Source organism: Lissotriton helveticus, chromosome 5_1 (assembly GCF_964261635.1).
Source record: "Lissotriton helveticus chromosome 5_1, aLisHel1.1, whole genome shotgun sequence".
NCBI lineage: Eukaryota > Metazoa > Chordata > Amphibia > Caudata > Salamandridae > Lissotriton > Lissotriton helveticus.
In genome coordinates, this window is record NC_136065.1 from 770,449,086 (window position 1) to 770,474,247 (window position 25,162).

Consider the following 25,162-nt stretch of genomic DNA (forward strand, 5'->3'; position numbering starts at 1 on the left):
TAAACCTGGGGTTCTCCATCCATTGGAAGAAATCATCAATGGAGCCAGAACAAGTGAAGATCTTCCTGGGAGCACAGATCAACACCTTACAGGGCAAGGTGTTCCCCAGCGAGAAGAGGGCGAGGGCGCTGGTGAAGGAAACTCGCCTCTACCGGAAGGGACAAGCTCGGACAGCGAGGACTGCGAGCAAGATCATGGGGATGATGGCATCATGCATCCACCTGGTACCGAATGTACGACTCCACATGAGACCCATTCAAGAATGGCTACAGGAGCAATGGTCACAAGCTACAGGCAGTTGGGAGGATCTAGTGGTTGTAACGCACGAAGTGCAGAAGGAGATGACATGGTGGACCATGGAGAACATAGCAAGGGGAAAGCCTCTAACGCCCCCAATGCCAACAGTGACCATCACCACAGACGCATCCCTGAAGGGATGGGGCGCTCACATGGAGGAGCTCAAGGTGAGAGGACTGTGGACACCGACGGATGCCACAAAACACATCAATTACTTAGAGTTGAAGACAATCTTCCTTGCACTGAAAGCCTTCCAGACAAGACTGTACAATCACAAGGTGTTGATACAAACAGACAATACCACTGCGATGTTCTACATCAACAAGCAGGGGGGCACCCAGTCAGCCCCGCTTTCAACGCTAGCACAGGAGATATGGAGGTGGGCAATCCCTCTCAAGATAGACCTGCTGGCCATACACCTGCCAGGGAAGGACAACATACAAGCAGATTGGCTCAGCAGGCAGACTTCAGCATCCCACGAGTGGGAGCTCAATGCTCAGGAGACAAGGCACCTATTCGACAGATGGGGAACTCCATCGGTGGACCTGTTTGCCACACGCCAGAATGCGAAATGCCGAAACTTCGCATCCAGGCAGCCCGAGGAGGGGTCACTGGGGAATGCCCTATGGATAGATTGGTCAGGGACATTTGCCTACGCCTTTCCCCCGATACCACTGATGCACAGAGTACTGAGCAAGTGCAGAGCGAGCAACATGACACTGATACTGGTCGCACCACAGTGGGCGAGGCAGACATGGTACTCGCAGATCATGGAGATGACACAGTGTGCACCCCACAGATTCAGCAGGAGGAAAGACTTACTCTCCATGCAGAACGGAGAGGTGCTGCACCCAGAGCCAGAGAGCATGAGCCTAGTAGCGTGGCTCCTGAGGACAAAGAGTTCGCACATTTAAGGTTGCCAGAAAGTACACTGAAGGTCCTGCGGGAGGCAAGAAGGCCTAGCACTCGGAAGTGCTATGGGGCGAAATGGAAGAGGTTCACAATATGGTGTAGACAAGAAAGGCTTCACAATAAAATGAAGAGGGACTCCACAGTGCTAAAGTACCTGACGCACTTGCTAGAGAAGAACCTTAGCTCATCCTCCTTGAGGGTTCACTTAGCAGCAATAGTCGCCTACACAAGGGGTGAAACGTCCAGGAGTTTCTTCACATCACAGGTGGTGAAGAGATTCCTAGAAGGGGCGAAAAGGATCGCACCGCCCAAGCGGGTGCCGCCACCGGCATGGAACTTGAACATAGTCCTAACGGAACTCATGAAAGAGCCCTTTGAACCGCTCCACAAGGCGTCCTTAAAGATGCTAACTATGAAAACAGCTTTCCTGGTTGCAATAACGTCCCTACGCAGAGTAAGCGAGCTTCAGGCTCTGACGCTACAAGAACCCTACATACAAATACATAATGACAGGGTTGTGATGAGGACTGACCCAAACTTCATGCCGAAGGTGGTATCTAAATTTCACATGAACCAGTCTATACAGATACCGAGTTTTTTCCAAAAACCAACAACTGCGGCAGAGCGAGCTCTGCACACCCTGGACGCCAGAAGGGCAGTCATGCACTACATCGAAAGGACGAAGGGACACAGGAAGACAAAACAGTTCTTTGTGTCATTCGCCAACAGTTACATGGGAAAAGCAGTAACCAAAAAGACCATTGCACGATGGATCGCACAGACAATCCAACTCTGCCACAAGCGGGCAGGACAAGAGCTAGCAGAGGGGACACGTGCCCACTCCACTAGGAAAAAGGGCGCTACAATAGCCTTCCTGGCTAACACACCCATACAAGACATATGCCTGGCGGCAACATGGGCTTCGGTGCACACGTTCACGAAGCACTACTGTGTGGACATACAGATGAACAAGGAAGCTCAAGTTGGACAGAAGGTGCTACAGCACATATTCAATACCCAACGCTCATCTTCCACCCAACCACCACAGAAATGAGAAACCGCTACAAAATCTATGCACAGCATAGTGAATCCAGAAAGATTCACGCTGCAAAACGAATAGTTTTCTTACCTGTCGGTGTAGTTTTGCAGCTTGAAGATCTTTCTGGATTCACTAGCGAACCCACCCACCTCCGCCAGAAAGATGAGGCTGGAGAGAGAAGAGGTGGTTAACATAAGAAAGGATATTTAAGAAGTACAGAGCGGTAAAATACCAACTAATTAGAACATTGCCATTACTTCGGAAACGAAAGAAACACGGAAAAAAAGAACCCGAAGATGGCGCCCAAGAGTGGGAGCTTCCGCAGGAAGCATGCCGACGTCACCGGAAATACACCCAAGGGGGTGTGACGCCGACGCCCACCTGGGCTAAGAAAAAAAAACAACAAAAAAAAAACAAAGAAAAGACTACGAATCCGGACCCAACCACAAGACCGCGGAATAATGCACAGCATAGTGAATCCAGAAAGATCTTCAAGCTGCAAAACTACACCGACAGGTAAGAAAACTATTCGTTAAAGCACATACAGGGCAGTGTCTCACATTACTGACACTTAAAAGTTGGCAGAACGCATACCTCTGGGCTTTTTTTCTTTCCCAAAAAAAGGAGAGAATTTGTTGGTTTTCTGCTAGAGCATTACCGTTGCTATATTCGTTGCAAGCCTGGTAGGGGAGGAATGCATATATTAGTACCTCTCTTCGTGTATTTGTTTACAAAGAACTATTTTGATTTCAAGGAGAAGAGAACGCGTACCTCGCAAACTTCCCGGTTACGCGTGTCTATTTTTTTCCTTTATGTTTAGTATTTAATCCTCACAGTATTCAATTCAGGGAACTGCCGGGAAAGGGATACATATGACATATCTTTCCCTGATACTTTTGTATCAAGTTAATTGCAAGCAGTTTTACAGCAGTATAGCCAAACGCTTACTTTGTAATGGCGTTTTTGCCGGTCGCGCTGTTTCTTTTTTCATTTGCTCTCTATCGTTGCGGTCCTTATAAGACCAAAGGGGATTTATTTTGTTGCATTACCTTTGCATTACCCTTCTAAAGAAACCAACAGCAGACCCCAAAGACCTCAAGAACTTCCGCCCCATCTCTCTTCTCCCCTTCCCGGCTAAAGTCATCGAGAAGACCGTCAATAAACAGCTGACTGCATTCCTCCAAGAAAACAACTCGCTCGACCCTTCCCAGTCCGGATTTTGGGCCAACCACAGCACCGAGACCACCCTCATCGCAGCCACCGATGACATCAGGACCCTGATGGACAACGGAGAGACAGCCGCTCTCATCCTCCTGGACCTCTCGGCGGCCTTTGATACCGTCTGCCACCGCACCCTAATAACCCGCCTCTACAGCACTGCGATCCAAGGAAAGGCCCTAGACTGGATCACATTGTTCCTCTCCGACAGAACCCAGAGAGTCTGCCTTCCTCCCTTCCGCTCCGAAGCCACCAAGATCATCTGCGGCGTACCCCAGGGCTCCTCGCTCAGCCCAACCCTCTTCAATATCTACATGAGCCCCCTCGCCACCATCGCACGCAAACACAGCATCAACATCGTCTCCTACGCCGACGACACTCAGCTGATACTTTCCCTCACCAAAGACCCTCTCACCGCCAAGGCTAACTTCGAGGACGGAATGAAAGATGTTACAGAATGGATGAAGCACAGCCGTCTGAAGCTCAACTTGGACAAGACGGAGGTCCTCATCCTCGGACAATCCCCATCCGCCTGGGACGACTCCTGGTGTCCCACGACGCTGGGCACCGCACCAACACCCACGGACCATGCACGCAAACTGGGATTCATCCAGGACTCCTCCCTCACAATGACCAAGCAAGTGAACGCAGTCTCGTCCTCATGTTTCAACACCCTGCGCATGCTCCGAAAGATCTTCCGGTGGATCCCCACCGAAACCAGAAAGACGGTCACCCAGGCCCTCGTCACCAGCCGACTGGACTACGGGAACGCCCTATACGCAGGAACCACAGCCAAACTTCAGTAACGCCTTCAACGCATACAGAACGCCTCCGCACGACTCATCCTCGACATCCCTCGTCACAGCCACATATCCGCCCACCTGAGAAACCTGCACTGGCTCCCCGTCAGCAAGAGGATCACGTTCAGGCTGCTCACCCATGCACACAAAGCGCTCCACAACATGGGCCCCGAATACCTCAACAACCGCTTCTCGTTCTACACCCCCACCCGCCAGCTCCGCTCCACCAGCCTCGCCCTCGCCACGATCCCACGGATTCGCAGAACCACCACAGGAGGAAGATCGTTCTCCTACCTGGCAGCCAAGACATGGAACTCCCTCCCCGCACATCTACGACTGACCCAGGACCATCTCACCTTCAGGAAACACCTCAAGACCTGGTTATTCGAGCAATAGCCGCACCCCCCCCCCCCCCTCAGCGCCTTGAGACCCTCACGGGTGAGTAGAGCGCTCTACAAATGTACTGATTGATTGATTACCAAATGGTACGCCTGCAATATTAGAGCTAGCCTCATGTAAGTCCAATTCATACCTGCATATCGACTTTGCAGCCCGAAGTTGGCTATCCGAAAAGTTGTTGCGGACTCCATAGAGGCGGGCCCCTATTTTTGTACCCTTACTATGAATGCTGGGAAACGTAGTGCTTAAACCGAAAGGCTATTCCTTTCCACCACAAATACCGCATTATGGGGCACAAAGTTCTTATCAAGTAATCAGACGGTAAATAAATCAACCCACTTTTAAATTCTTGATCTTTCCAACTGTCTCTATGCTGGACTCTGCTGGACTCTGGCTCCACTGTGCTGACCTGCTGCCTGCTGTCCTTCTTGCCTGGGAGTGAGAAGGACTGGACCTGCATCTCTACAGCTCAGAACAAAAGTGACTCTTAGGGCTTGCTGGCTTGCCTCCTGTTGGAAGTCTCAGGGACATCAAAGACTTATCTACTCATCAACAGCACCTGGACTCTGCCATCTGAGAATCTTGCCCTCTGGGTAAAGATGTGGGTAAAAGTACTGAAACTTCCAAAATCCAAGCAACGCCACCATTGCCTAGCTCAGAACCAGCGTATCTCCCTCAACATCGACGCATTGCAGCTGCCGCAAGGCCCAAAGGCGTTGCATCGCCGACTGCGCTGTGCATCACCTCCAGTTCTCAACACATCCTTGATTTGCGGGGCTTGACAATGAAGCATCGCCTACATCTTGGGGTTCGACGACGATGCATCTCCTACTTGCTCGGATCAGAACCGATGCCTCGCCTACATATGAAGGGATTGACGACAACGCATCGCCTCCTCTGCTCCCTGCATTTTGTCTTTGACGCAACCACGAACCAAGGTACTGTTTCTGTGGGCCAACGCTGGTCCCAGTGTCCGACCGGCGCTCCATCATAGTCAGCCATAACATTTGGATTTGACTCTGTCTAGCATGACAAATAGCCCCGGTTGGTGCTTTATGATTTTAAGCCCTACATTTTAGTTATACTTCAGTTATACTTAATGGATTTTTGTTGTTTTGGTCTTGTTTTGACCAAAAAAGTAAGCTCTGTTTTTCTAACTAGGTGTGGTATCTATTTGTATAGTATTTTCACTGTTGTACTGTTTGAAGTGCTGCACAAATACTTTACTTATTGCCTCTTAAGTTAAATCTGTATGCTCTGTGCCAAGCTACCAGAGGGTGAGCACAGTTTAATTTTTGGTGTGTATCTGACTTACCCTGACTAGGATTGTTGTTCCTGCTTGGACAGGGTGTACACCTCTGCCAACCAGAAACCTCAGTTCCTCATAACTAATATCCTCCTCCTTTGTTTAGGCGTAATGAAGGCTTACTCTGCTTCATAAGAGGTTATAATGGATTGTAAAATAACCTTTTCAAAAAATCGAAAGCCCTTATCAGTCTAAACAAAATTTGACTCTTTAACACAAAAAAGGCACAGCAATCTCCATTTCTCTAACATAATATTCTATTATGTATATTTGTATAGCGCACTATTCACCCGTGAGGATATCCAGGCACCTGAGCAGGTGCACAGTTGAGGGTCCTCTCAGAATAATTTGACAAGTCAGGTCTTCAGCTTCTTTGGAACTCAAGAAGTGAAGAGGAGGCTCTGATGAGTTGTGTGAGGCTGTTCCATGTTTTTGGTGCAATGTATGAGAACGAACAACCTCCTGTACTGCTCTTGTGAATGAGGGGTGATATGTGCAAGTGAGAGTGAGGCTGAACGTAGGTGTCTGTCAGGCTAGTGAAAGTGTATGCGTTGGACCAGTGATGTGTAAGGCTTTATATGTGTGCTTAAGGAGTTTAATTTGGCTGTGTTTGTGACTGGGGAGATAGTGAACCTCTCTGAGGTGGGATGGCATTACTGAAGGTTAGTAACTTGTTCATCTAATAGAGACTTCTAGCCGCATATTCCATACCTTAGAATAGATGCTCCAGCAATATCGCCCTCAAGGTGAGTCAGCGAAACAGATTCTAGACCGAAAGGTCCTGCAGGACCAAACAGGCAAAATGCCCATCAGGATGGGCCTGACTGCCCAGGCAGTAGTACTTAGTAAACATGTGAAGTAATTCCCACATTTTTGCTTGGACAGGGACTCTGCGAGCTGATGCAGTGGTCGCAGCCTTCGCTCAGGTGGAATGAGCCCCCAACCTTTCACGGGGTTGTTTCCTGTCTAATGTGTGGGAGATTTTAATATGGAGCACTATCTATCTAGAGATGGCCTCGTTTCTTCACGACCTTACCTTTCTTGGCCACAGCATATCCCAAAAAGTGTTGATTGTCCACCTGTAACTCTTTTATGACAATTGAATTGAATTGATAACACTATTTGTAGGTCCAGGCTGTGGTGTTTCTTCTCTTCTTTAGAAGGATGAGAGGGAGCAAAGAAGGTAGGCAAAGTGATATTTTGGCCTACATAAAAAGATGTCCCAACTTTCAGAAGGAAGGTGGCAGGTGTTCACAGAATCAGCTTATCTTGGTAGAAACTGGTGTACGGAGGCTACAGAGAGAATGCCTACAGTTTTCTGAGCCTCCTGGCTGATGTTAGGGCCACTAAGAAAGCCGTCTTAATGGTTAGCAAAGGGAGTGGGCAGTTGTTTAGCAACTGGAAGGGTGTGCACATGAGAAATTTAAGGACCAAATACGGATACTACTGCAGCGCGATGATTATTCTAGGATCAAAGATATGCTGTAAACCTTTCAGGAACCTACTCACAACAGGTGACTTAAACAACAAAGGTTGGTCCAGCAACCGCAAAAATGCCAAAATGGCAGACAAATAAACTTTGATCCTGCCCAGAGCAGAGTTGGACCAGTCAGAATAAACAATAGGACTTGGGATAAGGGTGCAGGAAGAGGGTTGATAGAACAAAGGCTTCTAAAAATCCTTAGGCACACACAGGATGTTTCTATTATGATGTATTTCACTACTTGTATTCCACTTCTACCCTCTTGTCTAACCTGTCACATGCTATCCTATTACTCTATTCTCTTTCTACTCTCTGACTACAGGGCGAGAGGGGAATGCCAGGGATTCCAGGAAAACATGGAGTGAAGGTACCTTGCAAGGAGTGGATCAATATGTGTTACCCCCCCCCCACATACCTCTCAACTGTGTGTGATAGCCGACAAACCCAGCAATTCACATCTGAATTGAATGCTCTTTTCACTAGCTCAATCTTCCTTGCTATTTTAATACTGCTATCCCACTAAAATCTGTCATGTTTCGTTATGTTTTTGACTATAAAAAAAGGGTCTTCTCATGCTGTCTGTTTCTGTTCTCTTGCACGGCATGGCAACCCTGATTTTCATCCAGTCTGGTATGGCCGCACATCATTTCCTATAAATGCACACTCCATTTTAACCCCTACCGCGCTACCGCGTTTTCGCGCTGTGCGCGGGAATTTCAAAAATGGCTTGATCGTGACAAAGCCAGCTCGTCATCCGCTCAGCGCAGGTAACGCTGATGACGAGCTGGCTTTGTCATCAGCGCCGAAGGGGTTAAAGAGTGAACCCCTAATTCTCCTCATCCTGATAATTAATCCATTGATCACCTCTTTCTTATTAATACAATTTCAAGAAAGTGATCTTCCAGAAGTGCACTTTTGAGCTCAACTTAATAAACTTAAAACACTAATTGGCTGATTTTTGTTACCTGCTATGTACCATGGGTATATGTTTGACATGTACACCTAAAAGTAGGTATGCTCATCTATATGAATGAATTAACTGTGACATGGAGTGTTGCTAACTTCGTATAAACACATCAGACAAAATACGATTATGTTTACTGTGCACAGCAACCAAGTCAGAGATACTTATGTCCCAAGTTACATTTTATGGATTAAATAAGAAATGTGGGTGATGTTTGATCCACACGTTGTCTGAATGTGAAGCCAGCTAGCTCATTTAACACTGGATTCCACAATAGTTCCAAGCATTAGGACTGCAGGATTTCAGACCTGTTACAGGATATTCTCAATTCCTGATGTTTTGAGTTTGGTTGTCAGTGCACCTACCAAACCTTTACTAATAATCAACATTCTGAACTTTGGAGGGATGCAAAAATAATTTATTTTGCCAATTGGAAGGTTAGGGTAATTAAAAAGTCTCAAAAACAAATAACAAATAACTAAATGCATCTGTAGAAAGAAGTGCTTTCTTTAGTGATACACTTTGTGCTAAGTTCAGAAATAAAAGATACGAATTACACTGTCTTGGAATCTATACATAATAGTCTGAATTACTTCCAACCTTTCTGTGAAGTTAGAGGTGTCTCTCAATTTGTTGACAGGAACACAATTATTGACAGTCCATTTAATCGTATTTCAGGTTGAATAATCAAACTGTCTCTCTTAAAAGCATTACTAGAGGCAAATGTGACAACGCCTTCAGAGTAATTTAAAAGTGTGTAGATTGATAATTGGTGCACATGCTCTAAATGTACTCTACATGTTCACCATCTCATATATGGATAGCATGGGGGAAGCTTTTATTAAACTTTAAGAAGAGAAGTGGACCCTATTCCTTTTTCCTTTCAATCTGATTTTTGCCCCTCATCAACTTCAAGAATACGTGTTGTAAAACATTTTAGAATGCATCCTCAATCACATTTTTGAGAATATAAATTCATCACAAAAGGCGGCCATACTTGCTATTTTGTGCATTTCACCCTACACCAATTCTTTATCTTTTGATCCTCAACCATCCCCCCACAAAACATATTCACCGGTGTCCCACGTGTGATGTCTAAGAATTCAGCGGCCACACGTTATATCTGTTTCAGGGTGTATCTGTGCACCTATTGCCATGGCAATTGGAAGATGTGCCCTCTACAATAGGTACAGGTAGAGATAATCCTCTTTTTAGGAATAAGCCCTGCCATCAGTAGTTTGATCTGTAAGATCTATTCCTGCAAATATGCCATAAACTCCCCACCTCATTTCCGTATAGCATCATCTACAATCTTCCCGGGTTGTAGACAACTACAGTTATCACTGTTAGTTTTATCCAACAAATGTTTCATGCTCTTTGGCTGGGTTTCTTGGATTATTGTACGGTAGATATTGACCTTTCGCATACAGTCCCTACTAATTTAATTACATAAAAACATAGTTGTTTTTTGTTTTTAAATTTTAAACAAGAGGTTCATTTCAGTGTTATCTACAGACTCGTGGCGCTTCAGTCTTTTGATTTATAGTGCTGCACTTGGCAAATTTCAGAAGAGGTGATTATTTTACTAATGATGGGAATATGGATCAATGCTTGATTGTGTGGGTGGGCCATAACTCATCATTCCCCAGACATATTGCTTGGTGCCCTGCTTAAGGGCACAATGTGGTGCGACAGTGCGACAGTTCCGTACACGTAGCTTGGCTTCCAGTTATAGGTGGGCTCACATAGCCATTATCAGATAAGGTGATGGTCACAGTAGTGAGAGTAGGGTGGGAGTTGTTACTATTATCTCAGTTGTAGTAGCAGTCTGCACCAGTGGTCAGGAGTCTTTCTCAAGATCCCAATCATGGCAGGGGGCTGACAACAAGATCATCTTGGGGGTAATGCAACCACAAGCCTGCTCACTGGATGACTTCTTGTGACTTTTGTTTATTTAATTAGGCGTTTTATTAGGTGCAAATTGCTATCTTACAATGTTTTCAGAGTGCTAAGTAAATATAGAAAATCAGGAAAACAATGATACACTGTTGCGTGGACTCGTTCCCAACCTCCAACACTCTTTATTGGTGGCACCAGGGATAGTCTTTGGCAAAGGCTAACTAGAAATACTTGGTTTTTAATTTTCCTTCTGAATGTGAGGTAGGTTAGTTTGGCTGAGTCTGGGTTACAGAGTTTTCCAGAGTTTTAGACCCAAAACTGGCAAGAATCCAAGGATCGATGTCCCTGTTTCTAACAGCTAAAGGGGTGACATGGGATCGGGTGTGAGGATGCTGAGTGAAGATCCCTAGTAGCAATATGGCGTGGTGCCACGTTTTGCATGTATGAAGGCTTTTATTCATATAGGCCTCGTGAAGGATGCGGGTGATGTGAGTTTAATCCTAGCAACCTTTGGAATACAATAAAACATTTTAAAGGCTATCTAGTTGGATCAAGTTTACACGCTTTCATGCGCATCTTGTTGGCTGTATTTTGGAGTCTTTGCAATTTGCCAATCAAGTTCTTAGGCACGCCTTTGTAAGTAATTTGACAGAAGTCTGACTGCCCCAAAATGAGACATCTTGTAATTTTTATATGATGTGAGGTTGTACGGGAGGAATAATTTACGAACCAAAGGTAGCTGTATGTCGACCCCCTTTGTGATGATCTTGATAAATGTGAGTTTGGAATGAAGGTTGATCCCCTGGTTTTTAGGTTTCCGTGTAGTGGGGGAAGGAGGTCCATACTTGGTGCCGGCATTGGAACAGTAGACAGGCTTATCTTGGCCACCTACAATTTCAATTTATGCCTAAATAGGGATAGCGAGCAAGTGCTGAAATAGGAGACATTGTCTGAGGCTGGCAAAAGTTGATGGTTATGCCAGGTTCAAAAGATGGTACAAAAGGGGGTGGTGATGAACGGAGCATCTGAGCGAATCAAACACTCACACCCAGTCAAAAGATCTGGGTTTGATCCATCACCGTTCTTTAGCCCACTCTGCCACCCCAGTTCAGACATGGCTATATGCAAATCAGTCTGACCCTCTGCCTCATGGGAACAGTCCAGCCCGAACTGCCAAGCCATGCCTTCCCTGGACCGGAAACAAGCTTCCGAGGACCGGTTTCTGGCATTCCAGCCATCTTCAGCCCGGCTTGCTTGAATCCAGTGGCAAAGTGAGCAAGGGACTCACGTCTGAGCATACCCTGCCACACTTATGGCGGCCAAAGCGGTACAAAAGGGGGTGGTGATGAACGGAGCATCTGAGCCAATCAAACACACACCCAGTCAAAAGATCTGGGTTTGATCCATCACCGTTCTTTAGCCCACTCTGCCACCCCAGTTCAGACATGGCTATATGCAAATCAGTCTGACCCTGTGCCTCATGGGAACAGTCCACCCCAAACTGCCAAGCCATGCCTTCCCTGGACCGGAAACAAGCTTCCGAGGACCGGTTTCTGGCATTCCAGCCGTCTTCAGCCCGGCTTGCTTGAATCCAGTGGCAAAGTGAGCAAGGGACTCACGTCTGAGCATACCCTGACACACGTAGGAGAGGAGTTGGCCTAACGGCTAGGGCGCTCGACCTCGGACTTGGGGATCTGGGTTAGAGTCTCTGTAACGACGCCAAAACCTCCTGTGATTCTGGGCAAATCACTTAATCTCCCCGTGCCTAAAATGAATGTGTGTCCGTCCTCATGTAACGTAACTGGTGCTATGTAAAGCGCTCTGATACCTGATTCGGTTCGGGTCTAGTTCGCGCTATATAAAACTCTGCAAAAAAAACAAACCAGATCTTTTGACTGGGTGTGAGTGTTTGATTGGTTCGGATGCTCCGTCCATCACCACCCCCTTTTGTACAGGGTCAAAAGATGGCTGTAGCAACTAATGGATCCCCTGTTTCTTGTTTCATAGAAATTCACAATATATGTAAATATATTTCTTAGTTTATACACCTTTCCAACCAGGAAGTGTCTATACTGCATATATTTTTATTAAACACGCAATATGAAATCCATTCAGCCAGTCATTCACAATCAATATTTCAGCGTTTGACCACAAAAGCCTTTTTACATTTAAAAATATGTTCATGCTAGTGAACACAATTTTAAATATTTAAAATCAATCGAAAGTGGAAATAAAGGAGGCCTTCGTCTGTGTAATTTAAAATCCAGTAAGAAAAACTGGTTACTTTCCAAATTGGTCTTAAATGCTGCATTTATGCAATGTATTTACTCCAGTGTATATGTGAACTACGATGTCTGAATCGATGATTTTCAAATAAATATTAGGCTTGGGCTGCAGCACCGCAAGATGCAACGACCTAGAAATGTCTGTTACTAATATGTTACTGTAGTGCACATATTTGCTTTAAAGCTAATTTCTCTCATTTCTTTCTATTAGGGGGTCCCTGGGACAGCAGTTGCGGGGATTAAGGTTAGTCACGTTTTAAGGAATAAACACTTGAACGTTATAAAAAGCTCTTGGGTAGTGAAAATTGGATTTTTTCCAATACTGGTGTAGAAAGAATGATTTAGGAAAAAAAATCCATTGTGAAAGATTCCGCCGGCTTTTGTATTCCCAACCTTTTTCGTTACTGTGCTAGTTTTATTCAAATCTTATATTTATGCATGTCTACACCCCAGCACCTAGCTGTTAGCTAAAATAAGGCTTGTCTTATGTATTACCAGCAATGAAATGATATGTTAGTATTACAAGGAATATACATTGCCTTGGCAAACCATACTACACATTTTTTACCGTTTGCAAACATTTCACGTTATCTGTGCCCTGATATACAGTAAAAATAAAGTCCACCATGTTTGCAGATTCAACACCAATTATAGCAATACAAATCGTGGTCCTTTAATTTACAAATGATTGTATATTTGAAGATATGAAACCCAGACAAAAATCTTCTGAGTGCATGATACATTGCAATTGTCTGTAGCACATTATAATACTGAATGAAATAAAGTTTAACCCCTCCATTACAAACATAGCTATATTGGTGGGGAGTATTTTGGCCACTGGACAGTATAACCAGGACTGGCAGTGAAACCATCTCCCATCTCTGAAAACGTATTATTACTGGAGAAAGATGGTGGAACTACATGCCTGACTCATTTGTAAATACTAGTAGGCAAAGGTGTAGGTCCTGTATCCCTAGAAAGCTTCACAAATTAATAAGTAAATAAAGGGAGTGACTTTGGATTGGCTCAAAATAAACTTCCGTTGCTTCTACGAAGGGGCCTTTGTAGGAGTGAAAATACACCCAAAGTCATTTTCGGATCTCAGTACATAAATTAGATGAATTAATGAATTGCAAAACATTATTGAATTGGTGACCAACAGAAAAAAACATATGCAATGTCCTCAGTGAAGAACCAAAATGTAATCAATCAATCAAGTTTATTTCGCGGGAATCCTCCATAAAAATGTGAACAAAGTAAAACATTATCACAATAAAAAGTACTATACAGTTCATCTTAAATGCAATTGAAAATAAGTGTCAATAATAATTTGGGGAAGCATATAAGACAGTGAAAACAGGCTATTTTCAATTAACAAAGGCTGAGGTTTTGGCTGCGTTCAAGGCGCCTTCCAAGAGACTATGCCCACATAAGGACTGTTCATGTAGCAAAGACAATTGTTTCAGATGTGTCAGATTTGAAGATTCTTAAAACCTGCCTAAAGTGTCTAAGGCACATCAGTCTACATAACGGTAAAATCCATTTTGCCCTAAATAGTAAATTATGTGAGCAAAAAAATAGAAAGTGATCAACTGATTAATTTTCAGTACCGCAGGCAGGGCAATAATCATTACAAATGGTATTAGTAGTCCATTTAGAGGTAAAAGACAGTAGAGGACCGATGCCATATCTGAAACGTATGCATACATTTTTTTTGCTGCAAACAGTTGGATACTATCCACATAGGACTCTTTTATGGGTGAGTATTAGTAGGATAAGAATACTTTAGACAAACCCTCTGTGCCATTGTTCACAATTTCCATTTGGCTCACAAATGTCCAATAAGATTAACTCCCAATAGCTTTTGACAGCCTTATTATTTTTCTTCAACCAATATCGCCTGCAGGGATCTTAGATTGTGAGCAAGTTCGTCAACACTCCATATCCTAACCCAATATAATAAGGTTCAAAGATTTGCAATGTGGTCAACTCTATTAGCAAATCTAAGCGTTTTTTATTTTACATGGCAATGGACATCTGGCTTGTGCATTTGTTTGGGAGTAAAGATGAATGACAATGAGAGACGTGGCCTTCAGAGTAATTATTTTTATGTATGTCCTCATGAGTAACAATGTGCCAGAACAATTTGCAGTCATTTCGTTTCATAGGTTCCAGCATCTTTAGCCAATTCTCATCTTCTCATGCTCTTTTGCTAGCTGTCAAAGTTGCTTTATAAAGTCCCCAAGCCTCAATTATCTCAGATCTCTTTGAGTCTTTCAGAGCTGCCATCAAATTAGTCTTTGTTAGTCTGCAATGCTTGTTGTATCAAAGGGAAACATTCCCATTGATTGAAATAGGCAGCTTCTGCTAATCCTTGACAAACAGATCTTTAATTAGGCTAAAAAGGAGCTCCTGGGCAGTTGGAACAGGAATGGATTCTAGAGGAGAATCCACATATGGCTCTACCACCTAAGAAAAGATGCAAGGTAAAGTCGTTTTGTCTTCTACCAGTTTTGCCCATTTAATGTACCTGGGATTTTTGCCTATCAAAGGTAATAGGGTGGAAAACGATGGTGGAGCGATGATAGAGAGCCCCAAGCCACTCCCTGGAAGGGTGACTGAAGAGCATTATGGTCACTATTGCTGCAAGCAACAATTTTCATGTCTAGCAGGAGGCGTCACAATCTTAGATCTAGAATTATATAATTGATTTTACTTCTTCAAGAGCCCCTTTTAAAGGTATATACCCTTCCTGGGTCTGATTGCATGCACCCATTGCATGCCCTCAAACCTCTGGATATGGTAAGAATGAGATGATGCTGCTCTACTACAGGCCATTTCTTAATACAAGAAGGGTTAATTCAGGTATTCCCCATTCGCCATCCTCTGTTATGGTAATTATAGACAAAGTATCTAGGGGCTTGTATGTTGTATTGCAGTCACCGGCTAAAATCACTAGAGAATTTATATCATAGGTGTCTATTAAAGAATACATCACACCAAGAATTGCTGACGCACACCTATCTTGAACAGTACTATTATAAAGATTTATCAAGTATAGGGAGTTTCATAGAACTAAGTAAGGCCCCCAGCGAGAGTCAAACACAATGCCAGAATATTAGGCTAGCCGGAATCCAAGAGTTGAATATTGCATTTGAGCGAGGCCTTTACGCAAATTAACACACATTAGGAGGCTCTGCCTCATCTCAAGGGAATAGCTGAATGAAACAAATGTCATTATCTACCAATTCACACTACATTGGGTCATTCAACTTCATACTGATACCAGCTATATTTCATGATAACAGCTCCCTTACAGTACTGCGATTTTGAACAAGGACATCATTTATACACATGGGAGAAGGGAATTTTTTTATAGTTAACAATCCCTTGAGTCAGGTTATAAGTGGCTACTGCAGTTGTACTTGGATACGAATGATGTCTGGTACATTTCATTGGACAAACTTCACTAGGGTAAAATTCTGAGCTTGTATTAAAATGCGGAAAGTGTTGTCATAGCATTTGTCAATCCTGGAGTTGTATGCTAGAGACATGAGCATCTCGGCTACCTTAAACCATAGGCGGCCGGCACAAATGCTCTGCCTGGAAATCGATACTAAAGAATGTTGTCTGGATAAAAATGTGATGTGTACTTGAAGCGAATCCAGGGGTTGTAGTACGCTGGTCTAAGGCGACCAATTGGCACAGGGCTCACCACAGTGCGTTATCCTAGTTCAAAAACAATGTCGTCAAGGATTATGAATCGGAAGTTTACCGAATCCAGGGATTAGGCTTATTTCTTAAAGAATCAGTATCTTCCCTTGAATTAACATCTATTCTTGAAATTTTGGTTAAAACCCAAATCCTCCTTTCTCCTTGTGGGAAACGGTTATCAGTCTCCATTTTGATTGAAAAATGTTATTCATTCCATCAATCATGCAATTTATCTCAGTATGGGCTTGAGTAGCAGACAAAGATCCAGTTACTTCTCTGCTTCCTGCCAGATTGTTGGGGTTTCTAGGATTTGGAAAGTAGAATATATCCCATTATCTTTTATTAAACAATTATCTAAATGTATGTTATGGCGAATTGCACTCCCGGTGATATTCTGTGGCCCACATTGGCTGTAACCGTATCCACCTATTCCATGGCCTGCTGTTTGGTTTAGGCATATTGACATATTCTCAACCTCTGTACTCTTTCAACTTGTTATAGCTGTTGTTCAGAACTTTAATATTATGGACCAGGCTTAGCAGCTTCTGTCTGTTCATCAAGCTTTCCCAGAGAGCTAAAATAATTGCCTTCAATTCTTTAATCTCCTTGCTCATATGCTCTCTCTCTTGTTTTCCAGGAAAGAGCTTTGGCCATCATTAGTAAAAAAATTGGTTTGTGATGTGGTATCAGATTTTTTAAATGATTCCCTCTGCTTATCACTATTGTCAGATAAGACTGACATTTATTTTGGCCGATCACTAGTGGCTGAATATGAGTACTAATACTTAGGACTTTCACACTGCCTGTGTTAGACTGATGCACTGCCATGTTGGCCAAATTGGGCCCCGAAAACCTTGGGGGGAATTTCAGACACAGTTTTCGATCTGGCCACCTGGGAGGTATTAACGCAGTAACTCCGTAGAAGCTTTGTTACTCGTTTCTTCCCTACGATTTTACTCTCCTTGTTGAGCATATCCTGTACCTCATCTATAAGCTCATTGATTTTCTTTAAAGTGCTATTTTCTGCCGCATGTTTTGTGCACCTTTTTCAAGTTGCTCGGTCCTACAGAATTATTGACAGCCTTATGTTTCCCAGTATTTAAAATAATAATTAACTATACACAATATTATATAAATAAAAGCGATAACAATCGGTTTAAAAATCAACTGCTATATCAGAAGAACATCAGGCTCTAAATAATTCCTTCAGAATGAAGTGTGCTTGCAGTTTGGTGTCCATTCAAAAAACCAAAACAATGGAGCATGGCCCTGCCCTGCCTCTTACTGATGATGACGGGTGTGGAAGGGACTGCTCATGTCCCGGGCTTGGCCCTGTCGCATCTCGCACAATGGTTGTTGTTATCGCACATTTTAAGGAGCCCACCTGCTCCACCTCCTCCAAGCAGCACACAGGATCTTGGGAGATGAAGTCCCACTCTGCCTGTAAGTGGCCAGCACAGTGGGTGTGGTTATGATGCTTTATAGCGCACTGGTGCCATTCAAGGAGCTGCCTCCACCACTCCCTCCAAGCAGCATAAAGGATCCTGGGAGATGAATTCCCACTCTGTCTGTAAGCATCCCCTGTAATCAATTTAGCTAAAAAATCAAATCATCCTAAATGCATTAAGGGCATATTGGTCAACAGTGCTGCCAAACATTGTAAGGATGGCAGCACAGTGCTCAAGTGAATAGGTTGTGTGACACACAACAGGTATCTGTTGAAAGTAATACAAACAAAATATAGAAGTTTCGGATGAGTAACAACAGTCAGTCAAATCTGATGATGCATTTTGTTTTTGCTTCAAACCTTTAGAGGGCAAAGTAGTCCCAAAATAGATATTTTGACTTCACTGAAATTATTGAGGGGGGTCCTCATCCGGATGATAGTCAAGACAATTGAAGTAGTAGCCCTCTGGATTCTACTTGTGATGAAGCCTGTCTATCTTGCATCTGATACCCGTCTAGGAGTAGAAGTGGAATGAGATGTTCACTGAAAAAAAAGAAAGCAATATCTGCAAAGGAGACTTTAAAGTTAGTGCAAGTACGTAGGGCAACAACCTGTATTTTTATAGAAAAAAACAAGAGCAAGAAAATGTCACAGCTGGATGTGTGATTTTAGGATCACGTTAGTCATGATGAGAATGGACTTTCACTCCCACGACTATATTTTTATTAGACAATACACAAAGCCTGTCTTTCTTTCTTTGACTGTATTCACTTCTGGGCAGGGGCGACCTTAGGCATGTGCAAGCTGTGCACCTGCACAGGGCCACCAAACCCCAGGGGCCGCCACGCCAATATATATCCTTAACCCCTTCGCTGCGGCGGCAATTCCGCCGCAGCGCTAGGGGAGAGGGGGGGCCGAGCGGCGCTCGCATGCTCATGACGGAGCCGCTCCGTCATGAGCCTCGGTTGAGCTGTGCTCATGACGGAGCGGTTCCGTCATGGCCCCGCCCGCTCAATGGAACGTCCAACACAGGCGCGAAATTCGCGCCGCGCAGGCGCGCCGAGCGGGCCATGACGGAACCGCTCCGTCATGAGCACAGCTCAACCGAGGCTCATGACGGAGCGGCTCCGTCATGAGCATGGAAGGAGTTAATAAAATAATCTTCTGAGGATGGATACATATTTGCGTGGTGGCCCCTGGCAGGGATTTGGCGGCTTCTTGCTCTGTTCCTTCCAAACACGCTGACCCCCCCTCTTCACTGACCTGCGTTCCTCCCGGGACCCCCTACCTACGCTCCCTGCCCAGGGCCGCCATGAGCCTAGAGCCGCCCCTGTTCTGGGGCACTTATGAAAGAGAGCAAGGTTGGTGGCTGAAAAAGATGAAGAAAATGACTCAAAAGTACAAAGGAAAAAATACGTCACATGTGCTATTCCTAAGTAGGAAAGTTAACTAAAGTTGAGCTTTATATTCTGAGATCCTTGCGCCAAGAAGCAGTAGACTGTCAACGCAGTGCATTGTATACACTATTGTAATTTGGCACAACAAAGGACCCAGAAAGCCCGTTATTGCTGCCCATAAACATATAAGCAGAGCATAGAATACAACCCGTATCCACAAAAGGAGATGTTGATGGTATGACCAGAGGTAAGCTTGAAAATTGAGATAAGGCCATATTGTAATTTACCCGCTCTCTCCAGTCTCCTTCTCTGTAGCAGAAAATATAAGTTTGATGCATCTCTCGATTTGTTTCCTATTTTATAATTGTTTAATTGCTTGAATTGCCAGGGGGAGCCCGGGGAGCCAGGCAAAACAGGGCCTCAGGGACAAAAGGTACTGTTTTCATTCATCATGTATTTCTAATAACATTTTTTATGATTCTAAATAATATGTATCAATTGATGAGTAAACAATGTCACTACTCTTTATTTTCAGGTAATGAGTTTACTGTTGTGGCGCCGCGGCCAGGGCGACTGACGCTGGAATCTGGGGATCAGGGTTCGATCCCGGCTCCGGCGGCAGGTTAGCCCAGCACCATGTGACTCTGGGCAATAGCTTGCTTAATCTTCCCGACGGCCCCCAGCGCCTAGAGACCCTTACGGGTGATTGTGCGCTTTACAAATATGGATTATTATTATTATTATTACTGTTAGTATTGTGACGCAATAAACAGAGAGTCAATCAATGATATCGCTGGCTAGTAGCAATCCCCCAAAAACGTTCTCTATCACCATTCAAACGTTTTTGGGATTACTAGATTTGCATTAACTCTGAGCGTCTTTGTATTTCGCCTGGAGAAATTCCCTGGAGAGAGCAGGTGAAGTGTCCTAGTGAAATACATGTTTAACATTTGGAATTACGAGGGACAAGTCTCATCAGAGTTATTGATTCCTTTGGTGTTTCTATGGAAAGAATTAGTATTCAATTTGAATTTTCTGGTAACCCAACTTTTGGAGTTTTATTGGTATACAGTTTTAATATGTTTACATTGTATTACTGCATGTATCATCATAAGCCTCAGGCATTGCTGGAATTTCCTAAGTACAGGTACGGTTTTGCGCAAGTGAGCAATGCTATTTTTTTATATGTGCACCTCAATTTAGGGTGATATAATAAAATAAATATATATTTTTTTTAAACTTAAAATAACTACATTTTTAATTTAAAGGGACTATGGGTGTGGTCCAATTTTTTTTTACGTATTAAAAAAATAAAGGGCCAGTTGTGAATATTTTGTCAGCATTAGGTACAGCAATTAACTATCATGGAAGGGGGCGATTAATATATATTTGTTTTCTTTGAGAAAAATATTGCACGGAACAGGAGACAGATGCTGGCAGAAAGCTCACCGCCGCTGTTGCTAGTAGGTTGGTGCAAAGAAAATCATCAGGCCAACATCATGTTATGTGAAACACAAAAGCAGGTCAAAACTAAAACCGTAAATTTAAGGAAGCACTCAGATGTTGCTTATCAATCAAAGTACTTGTAGAGCAAGCTACTTACCCATGAGGGTCTCAAGGCACTGAGGGGAGGGGGGGCTGCTACTGCTCGAAGAGCCAGGTCTTGAGGAGTCTTCGGAAGGCGAGTAGGTCTTGGGTCTGCCGTATGTGGGTAGGGAGGGTGTTCCAGGTCTTGGTGGCAAGGTAGGAGAAGGATCTGCTGCCGGAGGTCGTTCATTGGATGCAGGGGACAGCGGCAAGGGCGAGGCTTGCAGAGCGGAGCTGGTGGGTGGGGTGTAGAAGCTGAGTCTGCTGTTAAGGTAGGCTGGTCCGGCGTTGTGGAGTGCTTTGTGTGCGTGGGTGGGGAGCTTGAAGGTGATCCTCTTGTCGACGGGGAGCCAGTGTAGGTCTTTCAGGTGGGGTGATGTGGCTGCGGCAGGGTACGTTGACGATCAGTCGGGCGGAAGCGTTTTGGATGCGTTGTAGTCCTCGTAGGTGTTTGGCTGGGATTCCTACGTAGAGTGCGTTGCCGTAGTCCAGTCTGCTGCTGACGAGGGCCTGTGTCACCGTTCTTCTTGTTTCGGTCGGGATCCACTTGTAGATCCTGCGGAGCATGCGGAGGGTGTTGTAGCAGGAGGAGGAGATGGCGTTGACCTGCTTAGCCATGGAGAGGGAGGAGTCAAGGATGAATCCTAGGTTGCGTGCATGGTCGGTGGGTGTTGGTGCTGTTCCCAGTGTGGTCGGCCACCAGGAGTCATCCCGGGCTGAGGGGGTGGGTCCGAGGATGAGTACCTCCATCTTGTTCGAGTTCAGCTTCAGACGGTTGCTCCTCATCCAGTCGGCGACGGCCTTCATTCCCTCATGGAGGTTGGTTTTGGCGGTGTGTGGGTCCTTGGTGAGGGAGAGGTTGAGCTGGGTGTCGTCGGCGTAGGAGATGATGTTGAGGTTGTGCTCGTGGGCCACTTTGGCGAGGGGGCCATGTAGATGTAGAACAGCGTCGGGCTGAGGGATGAGCCCTGGGGGACGCCGTAGATGATGTCGGTGGCTTTGGATCGGAAGGGTGGGAGGCAGAGGCTCTGGGTTCTGCCGGTGGGGAAGGACATGGTCCAGTCAAGGGCCTTTTCTTGGACTCCGGCTTCTAGGAGGCGTGTCTTTAGAGTGCGATGGCAGCCCGCGTCGAAGGCGGCCGACAGGTCCAGGGGGATGAGGGCTGATGTTTCGCCGTTGTCTAGTTGGTGCCTGATGTCGTCTGTGGCGGCGATGAGGGCTGTCTCGGTGCTGTGATTTCGTCTGAATCCGGACTGGGACGGGTCCAAGATGTTGTTGTCTTCCAGGTGGCGGGCCAATTGCCTATTGACGATTTTCTCGATGACCTTTGCCGGGAACGGGAGCAGAGAGATGGGCCGGAAGTTCTTGAGGTCCTTGGGGTCTGCCTTGGGCTTCTTGAGGAGGGCATTGATTTCGGTGTGCTTCCAGCTTTCTGGGAATGTCGCTGTTTCAAAGGAGATGTTGATGACCTTCCGTAGTTGAGGTGCGATGGCTGCGTCTGCTTTGTTGAATACGTGGTGTGGGCACGGGTCTGACGGAGATCCTGAGAGGATGGAGTTCATGACCTTGCGTGTCTCGTCGTCGTTGACGTTGGACCAGGAGGTCAGGTGGATGGCGCTGGTGGTGCTCACAGGTGAGGTGGAATCTGGCGTAGTCGGGGCGGTCTTGGTGTTGAAGCTGTCGTGGCTGTCAGAGATCTTGCGGTGGAAGAAGGTGGCTAGGAAGTCGCACAGTTCTTGTGAGGGCAGGATGTCGTTGGCGTTGGCGCTATGGTTGGAGAGTTCCTTTACGATGCTGAAGAGCTCTTTGCTGTTGTGTGCATTGTTGTCCAAGCGGTCTTTGAAGGAGGATCTCTTGGCTAATCTGATGAGGTGGTGATGTCTGTGGGTGGCGTCCTTGTGGGCTGCGTGGTTGTCCGGTGTGCTTTCGTGGAGCCATATTTTCTCCAGTTTCCTGCATGCGCGTTTGGAGGTCTGAAGCTTGTCGGTGAACCAGGTGGCTCTCTTGCTGGCGTGGCTGTTGGAGGGTTTCTTGAGCGGGGCGAGGGTGTTGGCTCAGTCGTCGATCCACTGTCTAAGGTTGCGGGCTGCGCGTCTGGGTTGGTGGGGTCGGTGGGTGGGTTCTGGGCAAGGCTGGTGATCAGCCGGTCTTCGGTGACTTTCCCCCAGCAGCGGCGAGGCAGCTGTTGGGTGCGGTGGTGCGTGGTTGGTTTCTTGAAGGAGAAATTAATGCAGCGGTGGTCGGTCCAGTGGAGTTCGGTGGTGTGGTCGAAGGCGACGTGAGTGCCTGTGGAGAAGACGAGGTCTAGCGTGTGGCCGGCTGCGTCGGTGGGTGCGGTGACGAGTTGTTTGAGGCCTAGGTTGGCGAGGTTGTCAATCAGGGTGGCAGAGTTGGTGTTGTTGTTGTTCTCGAGGTGGAAGTCCAGATCCCCGAGGAGGATGTAGTCCGTGGAGGCGAGTACGTGAGTGCTGGCGAGGTTGGCGATGGAATCGCTGAACAGAGCCCGGGATCAGGGGGTCTGTAGATGAGTGTTCCTCTGAGGGTGGTGTTGGGTCGGTGTGGATCCGGAAGTGCAGGTGTTCGGCGATGTGGGGGGTGTCATCTGCATGGGTGGCGACCTTGAGGGTGGACTTGTGGACGATGGCCATTCCTCCTCTGGTTCCGTTGGCGCGATCCCTGCGGGTGATCTTGTAGCCGTCCGGGATGGCTATGGTGATGGCGGGCGCCAAGGAGTCGTTCCACCAGGTCTCGGTCAGGAAGGCCACGTCTGGGGCGGAGGTGTCGAGCAGATCCCAGAGCTCGACGGCGTGTTTGTGTGCAGAGCGGGTGTTGAAGAGCGGAGGAGGTTGGGTCCAGTCCTTGGAGGTTTGGTGGTTCTGTCGCAGGTGAAGCTGCAGGTGTGGCAGGAGATGGGTCTGTGGGTCCGTTTCGGGGTGGCCTTGAAGCAGGTGTGGTTTTGGCCGGTGTTGAGTGCGTGGAGGCTGCTGGGGTCGTAGTGGAGTCTGGTGTCGTGGCGTTCGCAGGGTCCATGGGTTCTGGTAAGGAAACAATTCAAGATTGTGCACATGTGTAGTGTAAAGTGTGTAGAGGAAGTTTGGGACGAGGCAGCGGGTGGTGAATTACTAAATTTGCACTTAAAAGTTTCTCTTACATTGGCAGAGAGCATTAAGAATCAGTTCCACAGCTGGCTTTTAGAGAGGGCTGTTGACTAGTATGAGTAGTCCTGCAAACTTTCCTCCAGCACCAGGGCGAAAAACAACCTAAGCATGTGTTTTGTGTAAAGGCACAACACGACAGACCTTTCAAAAAGGGTCATATGTTCTTCCCGAACACAGATGTAAACTTGGCATCTCCCGTGTGCTTACTAGAAATTTAAAAAACAGTCTTCAGGCAAAAGAGCAATTAACACCCATCCGTAATAGCTCATAAACACTACCTGGCATGTGATTGTCAATAGCCTACATTTTGTTTTTCATACCCTTTATTTTCATTTTCATACACATTCGGCTTTGATACATGATGATCAGAAGGCATTGAACAGTTAGGGCATCCATGGGTAAAGGGTACATTCAGAAAGTTATATTTAGCAGAATACCAGCGAGGTGGGAGCACTTCGAATTCCCGTTGCAATCGGCCGTTACCACAACAAAGCACAGTGTCAACCTCTCAGGTCGGTCCCAGCCATTCTTACCCATCTTCTTCCACACTTCCATCTGAGCTACAATCCTCCACAGAGTTAGTGTAAGCATCCGGGTCTATTGCTACACTACTGAGCTCTCTCCAATTCCCAGATCATCAGCCATTTTGTCATCCCTCCTGTTCAGTTTCATGTGGGACTCTTCTGCTAAGGCCCATTCCAGTACGTCTGGTCACCAAGAGTCCATTGTAGGGCAAAGCTGTCCCATCCACGTAATAGTCATCCTCCGTCTAGCTAATACTTAGGCCAGGTGCAAGAATTTACAAGACAGTTTATGCTTTTTTGGTCTCGCAACGTGGCTTATAGCCTCAAGATTAAGGGTGTTGACAAAGAGAGAAAACTGGTCCAATGCCCGGGGCTCCACTGTTGCCCCTGCAGTGGTAGTGCCCTGCACTTAGTCAGCGTCATTGGCCTACAGTGTGAAACGCACACTTGTTCTACTCTGAGACAGAACGTTATAATTTGCATATCGACCGTGAGTTCAACAACCCAGAACATTAACAGAGCACATACTGCTTGATGCACGCAAATTTGACTGGAAGTTGCAACTGAATTAAAATGTCAACATGGGTGTACGGGACCGTAAGTTCTTAAACTATATTACAACAGATCTACTTCATAATGAAGCGAGCAGGCCGGGGGGGGGGGGGGTTGCTTTTACGGGGAGGATCCGCTGAGGGTTTGTTTTATGGGTAGGATCCACTGCCCGGTAACAATA

General features: G+C 45.8%; 1 protein-coding gene across 1 annotated transcript in view; it reads left to right on the forward strand.

Annotated features, from left to right (window-relative positions):
* Positions 1 to 25,162, forward strand: part of COL13A1 (collagen type XIII alpha 1 chain) — a 396,595-nt gene that overhangs the window by 164,350 nt on the left and 207,083 nt on the right. The window contains exons 14-16 of the mRNA XM_078643241.1: positions 7,777 to 7,821; positions 12,814 to 12,846; positions 19,549 to 19,593. Of these exons, the coding sequence (XP_078499367.1) occupies positions 7,777 to 7,821; positions 12,814 to 12,846; positions 19,549 to 19,593 (123 nt within the window). The remainder of the gene's footprint in view (positions 1 to 7,776; positions 7,822 to 12,813; positions 12,847 to 19,548; positions 19,594 to 25,162) is intronic.